At 41.2% G+C, this 15,765-nt stretch overlaps 1 protein-coding gene across 1 annotated transcript in view; it reads left to right on the top strand.

Moving 5' to 3' along the window:
* DYNC1LI1 (dynein cytoplasmic 1 light intermediate chain 1) overlaps positions 1-15,765 on the top strand; it is a 131,755-nt gene that overhangs the window by 60,699 nt on the left and 55,291 nt on the right. Inside the window, 1 exon segment of the mRNA XM_030206057.1 lies at positions 13,144-13,237. Within this exon segment, the coding sequence (XP_030061917.1) occupies positions 13,144-13,237 (94 nt within the window).

The following is a 15,765-nucleotide window of genomic DNA, read 5'->3' as shown; positions in this document are numbered from 1 at the left end:
TTTGTTGTAAAAGTGCCCCCTAGGGTGCCCGGTTAGTGTCCTGGCATGTGAGGGGGACCAGTGCACTACGAATCCTGGCCCCTCCCACAAACAAATGCCTTGGATTTATTAGTTTTTGAGCTGGGCGCTTTCATTTTCCATTATCACTGAAAAACAAAAACGCCCAGCTTACAAATTGTCGAATAAAACATGGACGTCTATTTTTTTCGAAAATACGGTTCGGCCCTTCCGCAATATCGCGCACAAAGATGTTAAACAGCTGGCCCTAGGACTGATCCCTGTGGTACTCTACTGATAACATCCTTATCTTCAGAGCAAGCTCTATTTACCACTACCCTCTGTCTCCTTCCATTTAACCAATTTTTAATCCAGTCCCATACCTAGAGTAATTGACTGTTAAAAGTTTGAGTCTCCTGTGTGGAAACATGTCAAAGGCTTTGCTGAAATCTAAATGCACCACATCTAGCGCCTCTCCCACATCCAACTGTTTGGTCACCCAGTAGAAGAAATCAATCAGATTTGTCTGATACGACCTGCCTCTAGTGTAGCCATTCTGCCTTGGGTCCTGCATTCCATTCAGTTTGAGAAACCTCACAATCCTCCGCTTTAAAAGCATTTCCATTAGTTTACTCACCTCCGAGGTCAGACTGACAGGTCTGTAATTCCAAACCTCCTCCTTACTTCCACTCTTGTGCAAAGGGACCACATGTACCCATATGCAGTCCTCCAGATCCACTCCAGACTCAAAGGAAGCATAGAGGTCAGTCAGCAGAGCCGCCAGAACTTCTGAGTTCCTAGAGCACCCTCAGAGATATCCCATGAGGTCCCATTGCTTTGTCTACTTTTAGTTTAGCTAGCACCTCACGAACACAGTCTTCTTAGAACGGGTCTTGGTCTACCATACATCCCTCTCCATTAGCATTTGTTTTCTGTGGTCCTACCCCTGATCCTTATCAGCTTCCACATATTCCTCCCCCTCAGCTTTGAGCTTCACAATGCTATTAAGACACTTTCTCCTGTCATTTTCATATCTAAAAAAACGTCTTATCCCCCAATTTTACTGTATTAGCTGTCTTTTGTTCATTTTGCCTCTTTTCTTTCCTGACAGCTTTTCCAGCTTCTCTTAGCTTATCCAGGTATTCTTGCATGTCTTCTTCTTTCTGGGTCGTCTTATAACATATGAAGGCTTTCCCTTACCTTTTTGGCTACTATGTTTGAGAACCAGAGCGACCTTCTTTTCCTCTTTCCTTTATGTAATTTATTAACATAAAGGTTAGTTGCCTTTAAAATAGCTCCTTTCAGTCTTGTCCACTGGTGTTTTACTTCCTTCAGCTGTTCCCATTGTACTAACTCTTTGTTAAGAAAATCCCCCATCTCGGCAAAATTAGTTCCTTTGAAATCCGGGACCTTCAATTTTGAATAAGCCCTCTCCTCTGTCTTAATATTGAACAACACCACTCGGTGATCACTAGATGCCAAATGGTCTCCCACTGTGACTTCAGAAACATGTTTTCCATTTGTAAGCACCAGGTCCAGAATAGCTCCATTTCGCATCAGTTCCATTACCCACTGCTCAAACAATTCTTCTGTAGAGAATCCAAGATCCCTTTGTTTCTAGATGACCCTACAGCAGGGACGCCCCAATCAATATCTGGCATATTAAAATCCCCTGTCAGTAGTACTTTCCCTTTCTAGATGACCCCACAGTGGGGACGCCCCAGTTGACATCTAGCATTTTTAAATCCCCTATCAGCAGTACTTCCCCTTTCCAAGCTATCTTGTAGATGAGTTCAGTTAAATATCTGTCCATTTCTTCTGATCGTGAAGGTGACCTATATATTACTCTGATGTAAATGTTTTCCTTTCCCTCTTTTTCCAGTTTAACTCACAGTGCTTCTTCCATACCCCATGTGTCCTACAGTTCTGTTACTTTAATATTATTCTTAGCATATAATGCCACTCCTCCACCCTTTTTTTCCTACCCTGTCCTTCCTGAATAGATTATAGCCAGATATAGTTATATCCTAGTCGTGGTTCTCCATGAACCACGTCTCTGTGACTGTCACTAAATCCAAGTCTGCTTCTAGATCTAGAAGTTTGCTTCCCATATTGCAGATATTGGTATATAAGGCTCTACAGATTTTACTCCTTTTTTTTTTTTCCCTTCCTCTATAGGGGTATTCAGTAAGGGATAAAAGAATGTGATATAGGTGAGAGGTAGAAATAAGGGAGGTAAGAAGGGGAATGGGAACCTGAATAAGGGGATAAGACATACAAAAGGGCCTGGAGGTGGTGAGGAGATGAATAACAAGAAAGAGACTGATGAGGCCTGGGAGGTGGAAATGGGGGTCTTGGAAGTGAGTGAAATTCAGGGAAAGAAGGCTGGGGAAGGAATGAGAGAGGGGTGGGGATGGGAAGAGAAGGAAGGAAAGTGTAGGAAGTAGAAAGCTGATAAGTAGATGAAAGAGAAGACTGATGGAGAAGGAGGGATGAAATCTAGTTACTAGTTCATAAAAAGGCAAATGAGAGACAACAATGAAAGAAAAGAGCAATGTCAGTGAGGCATTAGGAAGAAGACAGGACAGTGAAGAAACGGAAAATGGGAATGAGATCCTAGAAAGGGACTTGGAGAAAAGCAACAAAAGGAAGTATAAAGAAGGACCAACGCCAACCTAACTGGAAAACTAAAATGGTCAAAAAATGATACAAATGTTTTTGGATATTTAGAGAAAAATGTCAGCTTTGAATGTGTCTTGCATTTTTGTTCTGTATTAAAGGAAATGCATATCTGTTTTTCTAGGATTTCACAGCTCAGAAGTCTGATTTCTTTTGTTTTCACTTTAATTTGTTTTGTGTATATCAGTGGTTCCCAAACCTGGTCCTGGAGGCACCCTAGCCAGTCAGGTTTTCAGGATAAACACAATGAATATTCATGAGAGATTTGAATGCACATCTCATGAATATTCATTGTGGCTATCCTGAAAACCTGACTGCCTAGGGTGCCTCCAGGACCAGGTTTGGGAACCACTGGTCTATATTATATTTCTAGTTTTCTAATATTTTGCTAAATGATGGGCCTGTGTTTTCCTTGTGTAACAGGGGTGGAGGGATTCAATTGATATGTAAGCTATGTATAGGAATCTGTAGCAGTCCATCTTTGTTCCAGCTGGAATAGAGCTCTTCACCCCCTATGCTTAATAAAAGACCCACACCCCTGATCCCTAGAGGTGTGCTGGTGCTCTAGCATATTTGCAATTCTAACTTTTTTTTGTAGGTAGGGTTGGTATAATTTGAGTTCTTGACTTGTGCTGGTATGGTAAACTTTTGAAGGTTTTGTCTTATCACACAGTTACCTGGGAACTCAGACAATTTTAATAATTTGATCTTTAACGATGCAAAAACAGATTTAGACTTCTTTATGTGGTAAGCGATCTGTATGAAGTTTGAGGAGTCATAATGCAACTATGAAGGGTTGTGTTAGAAATACTAGGAATTTAATAACTGTTCAGCCAGTAATGACCAATACTTGTTTTTTTTTTGTTTTTGTTTTTTTTACACCAGTTCCTTGTCTTCATGTAAATGCTAGGTTGGCAGTTGGTAAAATAGATATTATTCAAGGTTTGATTGAAGATTCTGTGATTGGCTTAGTTTTCCTTAGAGACATGGTTTTCTACCTTAGATGGCCCAAGTTTAAAATCTGTGTGTCCCAATATTATAAGATATTATGTTCCTAGACTGGGAAAGAGGCAGAGGCCTTGTAATTTTTTTATTGATCTTTTTACAGTTAGATTAGTAGAAAAACTTTCCATAACTTCATTGGAAGCGATATGCTGTGCAGGGTTCTGCATTTTTAGACACATTCTGTTACGTAGTTGTCTATAACCCTCCAGGAAAATGGGCAAGTTGTAAGGATACCTTATACAATCTTATAGCTAAACATGTGTTGCAATATTCGGCCACATTGTTGGTGATGTTAACTTACATCTTGATACATCAGATACTCAAACTTGGGAGTTTCTAGACATTAAATACATTAGGGTTTGGTAGGCCAAATATACCTAGCTCCAATGATAAAGGCCACATCTTAGACATCCTTGCAGTGTCTTATGATAATCCACAGGATTTTGAATGAACTTTTAATAGTTGTACATCATTACCTTGGACCGATCATTAAAAAAAATTTTTTTTACTATTCTTTGGCAAGATTCATGTACTAGGAAAAGTAAACCTAAAGTTCTAAGGAAAGTTAGAGGCCAGATAGAAGCAAATCTATTTTGGAACAAATTACAAAGTCTGAGTGAGACTATTTCTCCAAATGACTTATTTCATAATTGGTATGAATATATTTCACATATACTTGATGATATAGCACCATATAAAACTAAGATTAAGATTTTGAGTGTCACAGAAATGGTTTGATGAACATTTGTCTTTAAAACAAGATTGTAGGAAGTATTGAGTTTGGAGAAAATCTTTGTCTCCTGAACATAAAAAGGTCTGGCGGTCAAAGATATCCCTATACAAACAAAAAGAAAAGTGAATTTATTCAAATCAAATAGGGAATGATCACTTAAATGTTCATAAATTTCATCTTGAACATAATCTTTTTTTAATATTACTAATTTGACATCTGTTAATGGTACTATCTCTTCTGCTGCCATTCTTGTTTCCTTTTTTGAGGAAAAGGTAGAAACTATTCATAGACAATTGAATGTTCATAATTTCAAAAGTGCCCATGTTAATGGATTCAATAAATGGTGTTCCTGTGGATAGGATAGGAAGCAATTTTACATTTGATTCCTATAGAAGTTAAATTGTTACTAAAAAGATTTAGTAAATCTATTTATTTATTCGATACATTTATATCTCATATTTTCCCACTAATTGCAGGCTCAATGTGGCTTACACTAATCTGTAGGAAGATTAGTCTGATCTTGTTTCTTCATTCTCTGAGGACAAGCAGGCTGCTTGTTCTCACATGTGGGTCGTGGTCGTCGTCCACGGCGGCCCCAGGACAGAGATTTTCTAGTAAAATCTAAAAGAGCTTTGCGACAGCCAGCAAAGCACGGGACGGACGCACTGCGCATGCGCGGCCATCTTCCCGTTCAGGTGCGTCCGTTCCCACCTCAGGACTTTAGACTCTTTTGGGAGGAAGGCCTACCAGTCCTCTGTGCTGGTGTCCAAAATTCAGTCCTACCAGCTCTACACGAGCATTCACATGCGGAACAGTGTTAAGCAACTGGCGGACTTGGTGGATAAGCTCCCTCCGGAGCACGCCAGGCCTTTTCAGGAGGTGGTCAGGCAGCCGAAGGTGTGTTGTAAATTCCTGTCCAGGGGTGCTTATGACACTTTTGATGTTGCATCCAGATTCGCTGCTGAAGGTATAGTGATGCGCAGACTCTCATGGCTGCATGCCTCTGACCTGGACAATCGGACCCAGCAGCAGCTTGCGGATGTTCCTTGCCGGGGGGATAATATTTTTGGTGAGAAGGTCGAGCAGGTGGTAGAGCAGCTCCACCAGCGGGAAACTGCCCTCGACAAACTCTCCCACCGGGTGCCTTCAGCATCTACTTCAACAGGTAGACTATTTTTCAGGGGCAGGAGGAATGCTCCCTATGCTTACAATAAACGTAGGTACAATCAGCCTTCTCAGGCTCAGCCCCAGCGTGCTCATTCACGTCAACAGCGTGCACCCAGACAGGCCCCTGCAGCTCCCCAGCAAAAGCAAGGGATGGGCATTTGACTGGCTCCAGCTGAGCATAGCCGCCATAAACGTACCTGTGCTGGACGATCTACCGGTCGGAGGGAGGTTAAAATGTTTTTCACCAAAGGTGGCCTCTCATAACCTCCGACCGGTGCGTTCTTCAAATAGTTCGGTTGGGGTACTCCCTCAAGCTGATAAAACCTCCTTTTGAGCCACTGGATTCCTGCCATCTGAAGTACTTGACCTGGAAGGTCATTTTCTTGGTGGCGGTTACTTCAGCTCGTAGAGTCAGTGAGCTTCAAGCCTTGGTAGCCCATGCTCCTTATACTAAATTTCATCATAACAGAGTAGTCCTCCGCACGCACCCTAAGTTCTTGCCGAAGGTGGTGTCAGAGTTCCATTTGAACCAGTCAATTGTCTTGCCAACATTTTTTCCCCATCCTCATACCTGCCCTGCTTGAACGTCAGTTGCATACATTGGACTGCAAGAGAGCATTGGCCTTCTATGTGGAGCGGACAAGCCCCTTCAGACAGTCTGCCCAAATGTTTTTCTTTTGATCCCAACAGGAAGGGAGTGGCTGTGGGGAAACGCACCATTTCAAATTGGCTAGCAGATTGCATATCCTTCACTTATGCCCAAGCTGGGCTGACTCTTAAGGGTCATATCACGGCTCATAGTGTTCGAGCCATGGTAGCGTCAGTGGCTCACTTGAAGTCGGCCACTATTGAAGAGATTCGCAAGGCTGCGACATGGTCATCTGTCCACACATTCACATCTCATTACTGCCTTCATCAGGACTCCCGACGCGACAGTCTGTTCGGGCAGTCGGTGTTGCAGAATCTGTTTGGGGTTTGAATCCAACTGCTCCCCCCCCCCCCCCAGGCCCATTTCTGTTCTGTTCCAGGCTGCACTCTCAGCTGTTCTTCGTAGGTCAATCTTTATGTCCTCGCCATTGCAAGGCCCAATTGACCTTTCTTTGTTGTTTTGAGTGAGCCTGGGGGCTAGGAATACCCCACATGTGAGAACAAGTAGCTTGCTTGTCCTCGGAGAAAGCGAAGTTACTTACCTGTAGCAGGTATTCTCCGAGGACAGCAGGCTGATTGTTCTCAGCAACCCACCCACCTCCCCTTTGGAGTTGTTTTTATTCTTTGTTTGCTTTTGATATAACTGAGGAGGGAACGGACACGTGCAGGCAGGAAGATGGCCACGCATGCGCAGTGCATCTGTCCCGTGCTTTGCTGGCTGTCGCAAAGCTCTTTTAGATTTTACTAGAAAATCTCTGTCCTGGTGCCGCCGTGGATGACGACCCACATGTGAGAACAATCAGCCTGCTGTCCTCGGAGAATACCTGCTATAGGTAAGTATCTTCGCTTTACTCAAGAAATTACATTGATTGCCTGTGGAAGCTAGAATACAATTTAACTTCTGCACCTTAGTTTTTCGGATTTTGTATGGCAATGCTCCATTATATCTGATTGGATAATTCTTCTTTTTAATGGTATTAGTAGTAAGACTCGTAACCAAATGTTTGTTTTCCATCACCTGAACAGGTTAAATTTAAAATGTTTGATTCTTCATTGTACTGTCAGGTTGCTTTTGAGTGGAACTTGCTACCAAAGTCAATTTGTATTCTATCAGCCTATTTGATTTTTCATATGAATCTCAAGCCTCATTGATTTGGAGAGTATTTCTGATATTGGTCTTACAATAAAAATTTATATTTCCCTGATTATTGGTCTAGTTAGCTTGATTATGTGATCTGCATAGAACTATTTTTGGTTATTGCGGAATAGAAAAGTCGTAATAACATAAGTGTTTGGTAGTAAAGGGAATTTGTTGCTATCACTGATTCAACACCAGAGTTTATAAGTTGAGTTGTGAAGTGAAACATTCTACTGTACCTCTTGGGAGAATTTTATTGGTTGATCTGGGAATACCCATATGAATGAATGAATAATACCCATGTGAATGAAAATTAAATACAATTGACTTCTCTGCGAGCACTTGTATTCCTCGCCCCAGGCCTCGGACATGTGCAGCTAGGTTCTGGCGGCCACCAGCACTAGAGTGTTCATCTCTGGTAGAATGAACTGTAAACTTTTTTTTTTTTTTTTTAATTTTGTGTGTGACTTGTCTCCTTTGGGTTGTTTGACTTTGGTTTTATGTGTATATAATATGTTTATTGGGATTTATTAACCACATTTATTTAGAGATTCATCCAAGGCAGTGTATATAATATGTAAATATATGTGGTTTATGTGTTTTCATGATTTTGTAATAAACTTAATTGCTTGCCTCCAGACAGTTAGTTCTCTTCTCTTACTCCCAACTACTTTACTCTCTGATTGTACTCTGAGGAGGGGGTGTGTGAATCCGGTGGGCTGGGGGGGTGCATCTCATCCTTGGCTTCAGGCAGCAGATGGGCTTGAGCCTCCCCTGCTTGGAGTGAAGAACAAGGTAAGAAAGAATGCAGTGTCACTGTAAAGAGAACAATGGTGAGGGATAAAAGAGAGGGACTGGGCAAAGGCTCTACCATTCATTGTCCTGGGTCGGGGAACTGTTCATTCTGAACTAGGGAAAGTCTGGGAAATGAGAAGCTTTTAGGAGATGTTTGAATTAAATGAAGATTTAGTTCTGAGATAAATGGGTAGGTTGTTCAGAGGTGTCAGTGCAACTACTCCAAAATGTAAATGTCTGACATTAAAGAAGACAGTGGTGTGAAGGGATAACTAGAGGCTGATGAGAGGATTGAATCATTCTTTGCAGTTTATGTAGTGTAAGCAGAGAGGAGAGGCATGATGGCAAGCCATACTCTTAAGACCTGGTGTGCAATGATGATGACCTTAAATGGAATTCTGTATTCTACTAGGGGCCAGTGCTTGGAAAATATTGTAGTAAAAAATAAAACTTACATTAATGTGCAAAGTATGTACATTTTTACAACTTTGCCACAATTTATTCCTAACTCGCCACAAGAAACTGGGGGCTGTAAGTTGAATCCCATCTTCTAAAGCTCTTCCAACCTATAAAGCTGTTTGTAAAATCAAACTGCATTAAGCCAAATATATATTTACTAGTAATCATAATCTCTTACTGTAGTTTTAACAGTGGGCACATGGCTTGATAAAACTCTATAAAACCCTGGCATTGACCAAGAGCTTGGCTATAAAGATTTATGATCTGGTAGTTAAAGATGCAAATTATGAATCTGTTAAACTCTGATTTATTTGTCCTGCTGGTTGTGTTCTTGTGCTTATTTGCCAGTCTGTAATGGAGAACTACCAGTACAGTGACCTTTCACATCCTTTATGAATTGATAATGTAGTTTTGAGTTATGGCCAATCTTTCCCACTAGCTCTGTTTTAAAAGTATATAACTGAATAGCTCAGGATCTTGTTGGGAGGAAAAGAGCAATGGTAAGTGTAGATCACTGTTTACCTATTCCCCCCCCCCCCCCCCCCCCCCCCCTGGAATTCTGTGCCACAGATTTCAAAATTATGTACAAATGTATTCAGAACTATGCAAAACTTTTATTTCTTTTGTACAAATAAGCTAAGTAATGTAAAATGTAGATACTTTAAGTTGGAGGTAGGGGGATACGTTTAAGGGATGGCTTTAGTATGTTGGGATCTGAAATGTGCAAAGTATGTGTGTGAATCAGTGGGTGTTGGACACACTCCTTAACCTTCACTTCCCCAACTGTAAAGGTCTAAAATACAAACTAACGCATGTGTCAACCTTTTCATACCTGAGCACACAATTCTGGAACGTGCTGCCGCGCAACTTAAGAATGATTCTTGAATTAACTAACTTCCGCAAACTACTGAAGACCCATCTCTTTAACAAGGTATACCAAAAAGATCAACAAATGTGAACTCCTCCGCATACATCCAGAATTGCCTATAATACCTGCTTGTCATACTACTGTCATGTTTTATCATTATAATGTGTACCAAAATCCTTCTGTAAAACTAAATGTCTATTTTCTTATATATTTCCACCATTCGTGATGTATTGTAAGCCACATTGAGCCTGCAGAGAGGTGGGAAAATGTGGGATACAAATGCAATAAATAAAAAAAATAAATAACTCTTACGTGTGAAGTGATTTGAGGGCAACAGGGTTAATAGGGAAGCTGTGGTGTTTGAGTGTGTGACCATTTGGATACTGAATGAATGATTGCAGTATGTTTGAGTGAGGTAAATGGGCAGCTAATAGGTGGAATGTTTGTGACGGTGAACAACTGGGTTCAGTATGTTTGAGTAGGTGTGCAGGGGAGGTTGTCTTAATGTTTGTAGGGGGAGGCTTGTTCTTGTCCATGGCTGAGAAGGAGTGAGTGGAATGCATGATTGTAGAGTAGGTTGTAGATAAAGATTTTCTCTGAGGACAAGCTGGAAGGAAGGTAACCACAGATGGGTGACATCAGACGAAGCCCCTGGACGGATACTGTCTAGCATTCAGAACATTCCTGAAGTATTTGACAGGCCCGACTGCACATATATGTGGTGGACTTTGGTCCTGGGGAACTGAGGAACTGAGTTCGATTCCCACTTCAGGCACAGGCAGCTCCTTGTGACTCTGGGCACGTCACTTAACCCTCCATTGCCCCAGGTACAAATAAGTACCTGTATACAATATGTAATATGTAAGCCGCATTGAGCCTGCCATGAGTGGGAAAGCGCGGGGTACAAATGTAATAAAAATGAAAATACATGTGGGTTCCTTCCCACTCGCTGTACTCACATGGGACCCTTGGTTTGAACTTTCCGCAGAGCTGATCAAAATGCATTTTTCTCTTGTCTGATGTGCGGTTATTACTTCATTTGTTTTCTGCTTTTCTGTGCTTCCCTGTGCTTCCTTTTGTTCTAGTTTTCTTGTTGCCTTTTTTTTGTGTGTGTTTGCAGTCTTTTAAGTTTTCTCTCCTTTTTGTGGCTTCTGCCCCGCTTAAACCTGAACCTCTAGCTGCACTTACAAAAAAAATAAGGGATGGGGGGGGGGGGGGAGGGAGGTTATTTTTTGCAGTTTTCCTGATGTCCCAGAAACCTTCCAGTGGTTTCAAAATATATGTTCGAGGTGTGGAAGGTGTGACTGATGCTCACAGCTGGTGCCTTGCATGCCTCTGTCCTGATCATTTACCCTCTTACCATTCTGTGGTGATCAAATCTGTTCTCAAGAGCCAGATGTTTGGGGGCCCATGCCTCACCTCCTTCAGACAGGGATGCTCACAGTCTCCATTGAGGAGATATACAGAGCCATGATGTGATCATCAGTCCACACAAGACGTTCACATCTTGCTATGGTGTGGAACAAAATACCATGTCAGACAGTCCTGCAGAATTTGTTTGGAGTCTGGAATCCAACTCCATCCTCCTAGGCCCATTCATTTCTCTTCCAGGCTGCATCTTCAGAACAGGAAGATTTTGGTTCATTAGTTATTGGCTTCTTCGTTGTCCTTGCCATTACAAGTTCCTATTGACCCTATTGCTCGTTTTCAGTGAGCCTGGTAACTAGGGATTCCCATCTGTGGTAATTTTTCTTCCTGCTTGGTCCTTGGAGAAAGTGGTTACTTAATTTGGTAGGTGTTCTCTGAGGACAGCAGGACATTGCCACATCCCTCCCACCTTCCCTAGGAGTTGTATTTTTTTTTTTTTTAATCCAACTGAGGGTCCTGTGTGAGTACAGTGGGTGGGAAGGCACCCATGCATGAGCTGTTAGGCCTGCCAAAATCTTCAGGAATGTTCTGAATGCTGGACAGCGTCTGTCCCAGGACTCAGTTGGTGACATCACCCATTTGTGCTGCCCTCTGAGAACACCTGCTACAAGTGAGTAACTTTGCTTTCTTGGATGGGGGTGACTTTATAGCCTGGGTGTGCGTAGGTACAAGGATTCAGTTGGCAGTGTGTGATGTGGTTTTTCTCCATTTCCTACTATGCTTCTCTCCCCCCCCCCCCCAACTCACCTGACTCTTCCTCCTTCCACTTTTTCACCCTAAAATACCTTGATCTGCTGCTGCCCTTTAAGGCCATTCTCCCGCACATCCCTTCATCAGCCATTCCTCCCACTCCCTCCTCATTTTTCTTATTGAATGACCTTTCTCTTCATGACTCTTTAAACCCTTTCCTTCCCCCCCCCCCCCTTTTTTTAAAGTTTTGTATTAAGATAGGGGCTTGGAAGTTGTGAACTAATCAGGCGCACCGTTTTCCCATGAGGAATCTCTCCTCTCCTTCCTCATCAATGATCTCCACTTTATTCTTTTCCATCAGACTTTCCTCTCCTCCCTTTCAGGCACCCTCAGGGTTTCCATCCCCCCCCTCTCCAAATTGGGATCCTAACCTTTTTATCCTCCAGCAAAGATCCTCTCAACTCAATCATTACTAGGCTTATATGCCCCCCTCCCCATGAATAGGTCCCCTTATCCATCCCATCAAGCATTCTAGCAAGGTCAGCCCAGCTGCTTTGCCTTATAGATCTCTATAAGGTCAGGTAGGTGTAGCAACCCTGCCACACAATTCTCCCTCCAAGTTGACATTCAGCAGGAGCACAGACAGGCCCGGTACTGCTTCCTCTGTTATATTGTTCCAGGTCTCTGACTACTTTGCTGTGTAGCACCGTGATTTTGCTACCTGACCCCTCTGCTACCAAACTGTGGAAACCTGTTGCATATGGACTTTGGATGATTGCCAGTCATGGCTGCATCTTCCCAACATGGCTGCCAGCTTAGTTCATCTGGCATCGGCCCATCAGATTACCTTTTTCTGTTTGATCTCTGCTTCAAATTATGAAGAATTATGTGATCACAATGTTTTTACAGGATAAAAAAGCAGTTTTGAGTCTTTATTATAGATTATTGGACACCACCTTTTTAGGTGCAAAATATTTCCAGATGTTTCTAGATGGATGCAGCTTAGTAGGAAGAAGTTTCTATCTATGCCTCAGGCTGTTTTGTCTATAGGGGCAATTTTCCAGTTGAGAATCAATGTAAAAATTTTGTTTCAAAGTATTGGTTTTGTACTTTTTGAACCATCTCGGTTGCAAATTTTTTTTGAAGGAAAAAGTTTCATCCAGATGAACTCCCAGTGCTACTTAGCCACTTAAATTGGCCTGTATAGACTAGAAGAGGGTACATTGTTTTCATTTTATCATGTTCCTATGGAATTTCTTTCTTGGTCTCTTTTAATTGTGGACTATAAGAATTACATTTGTGTTTTTATCAATTGAGATGGTTTCTCTCTTCTGAATTTCTTGTTCACAGTGAATTTTTTAGATTATAAATGTTAAATGCATATTAATATGTGGATACATCATTGTGTAGTTGCCTACGGTGTATAGCTATAACAAGTGTATAATTGTATACATGTACATAAAACATTTGCAGAGGGTTATGCGACTGCATACATCATACATGCAGGATTGTTTATGCTCTCTCTTTATCCAACAGTGTGATGCCATTAGTATTCTGGAAAAAGAACATGACTACAGAGATGAACATTTGACTTCATTCAGTCCACATATCAGAAGATTTTGTTTACAGTGTATCCTTATTAAATGTGATATCAACTGTAAATTGTAATGTCATTTTGAACCAGCTTTAAACCTTTTGACTGAGAATGCATTTTCCAATTTTTGGTCTTTTATTTACTGAACAAGCCTAATTTGGACAATTTTATGATTCTTATTCAATTTGGAAGATTGTGTGTATTTGAAAGCAATAAGTAGGAATGGATAAAACTAAGGGGTTCATTTTCAAAGCATTTAGACGTAAAGTTCCATAAGTTACTATAGAACGTAGTAAGTTTAAGTGCTTTGAAAATACTCCTCCTTTCTTGAAAGGTAGACACTTACACTTGATCATGTGTCTTTATTAACCTATTTTCCCAAGGTGTGACCCATCCTTAGAAGCAATTTTTATTCCTTTCAGCTTCCAGTTGCTTTTTCCTATATATTCTCAGCAGTTTCCTCATTTGCAATTTATTCTAATATTGTTTGGGTAATAGCTATTTTACACTTCTGTTCCAGTTGAGATTTTCTTAAATTCTTCAAAGGAAGTGCGTTCGGGTCCAGAAACGATTATTTTACTGATAGAACTTACTGTATCACTTTAGAATCTCAGCTTTTGGTTGAGGGGTTGCCGGTTTTATCTTTTTTTTTTTTTTTTTTCTGCAGAATCCCTTGCTTTAGTCATAGCATTTCATGGTGTATTTTAACTTTCAAAAATCTTACCTTGTTAACCTATTTTACATAGTTAGTGTCTGCAGTATGGTTTAGTGCAGTGGGCTCAATCCATGGCCCACGGGCCTTATGTGGCCCCTGAAGTCCTCCTTTGTGACCTTCAAACAGTTGACTGAAATGTCCTTCAATGTCCCGCAAATTCCTTAAGTTCAGTCTTGTGTACTCAGATAGTGTTACATGTGTGAAAAAAGGATTGCCATAGGCTGGATGTGGCTGTAGGTTGGCATAGGACCTATTGTACCAATGCCATATGTGTGTATGTACCGCTGTATGATGAAGGCAGAGAAACTATGAAGCACTTGCATTCAGACAATTGTGGAAAGCACGCCATCGTTTCACTAAAAACCAGCATAGTGCATGACGACAAAATTTTCAACAATGACTAGACAAGCCATAGTTAAGTGAGTTTAAATATATCCTATATGTGTTGTAGAATGATTATTTCATGTTTAATAATCACTTGATATAGTAACTGCAAACAGTGTTAAGTGTGTTACTCAGGTTTTTCCGAGGATAAGCAGGACTAATAGTCTCACATATCGGTGATGTGATCCACAGAGCCCGGTATGAATACAGCCAAGTACACTGTCACTTTAAATCTTTGATACAGTGCCCCCATTGTGCATGTGCTGGTTGCCTTTCTGCCTGTTGTGTGAGTGCGGGACCAGCAGTGTTTTGTTTTCTGTGGAGCAGAGAGGTTGTGTTTTTAGTCTCCTGTCTGTGCGAAATCCTTTGCCGCCTTTGATACCTTCCCTTTTGTGGGGTATATTTTCTTTATATTATCTTTGTCATATAATTTGCTTAATCATTTTTTAATACTTTTTTTTTCCATTTTTGGACCGATGGACCTCTTGAGCCTTTTTTCCCCACCTGGGAAGCATCAGCTTTTTTTTTTTTGTGTACAGAATCACTCAAGCTCCCCGGGCTATAGAGCCTTTAGACCTCCATGTCATTGAGAATGCCGAGTGACTGACTTTAAAAGTGTATTTGATGCAATAGGACTGTTTCAGGCAAAGACCCCCATAATTGGTGTAACATTCACTGTAACTTCTGCCAGCATATGCAGGCAAAGTCCCTTAAAGTCCACAGACTCCAGTATGAAAAACCTTTTCTGCATCCACATAGCAGAAGAGATTGTACTCGACACAGAACTTACATCAACATCGGATGCACCCATACAATATTGAGAGGTTACTACAACTGACTCAATGCCATGGTCACGTTGGGTCTCTACTAGAGAATGACACTGGAGCGGGTAGACGCATTAATCTGCGGTAAAACCGCTGGAATGGGAAAATTAGTTCTACTGCGGGTGCTCCCATGATATAACTGAATCCTATTATTCTGTCTCACTAAGGCACATTGAACCGCCTGAGTTTGCTTGGGATAATGTGGGATATAATGTTTAAAAAAAAATTCTTTACCTCCAGTCCTCCTCCTTTTAAGACACTGCCTATCCAGTGCCTAAATGCCTATCCATCTGGTGATGGCACAAGAAAATAGGAAAGCATTGGTAACATAGTAAATGACGACAGCTAAAGACCTGTATGGTCCATCCAGTCTGCCCAACAAGATAAACTCATTTTACATGGTATAGTAACATAGTAAATGACGGCAGATAAAAACCTGTACGGTCCAGTCCAGCAGTGATGACTCAAAATAACCTGTTCCTTAGCTGGGTTCGCTGCTCTACCATGGCATATACCAGTGTAGTCTAGTAGTTTTTATACTGCAAAAAGGTGGTTGTTGTGGGTTTTTTTTTTTTAATCTGCTCAACACTGTGCTTTTATTTTTTTAGATTATCTATGTAGTCAAGGATAAAACAATGGTA

This window comes from Microcaecilia unicolor, chromosome 1 (genome assembly GCF_901765095.1).
Source record: "Microcaecilia unicolor chromosome 1, aMicUni1.1, whole genome shotgun sequence".
Classification (NCBI taxonomy): domain Eukaryota; kingdom Metazoa; phylum Chordata; class Amphibia; order Gymnophiona; family Siphonopidae; genus Microcaecilia; species Microcaecilia unicolor.
The sequence above is the reverse complement of the archived record's forward strand: the minus strand, read 5'-3'. Positions and strand labels throughout refer to the sequence as shown.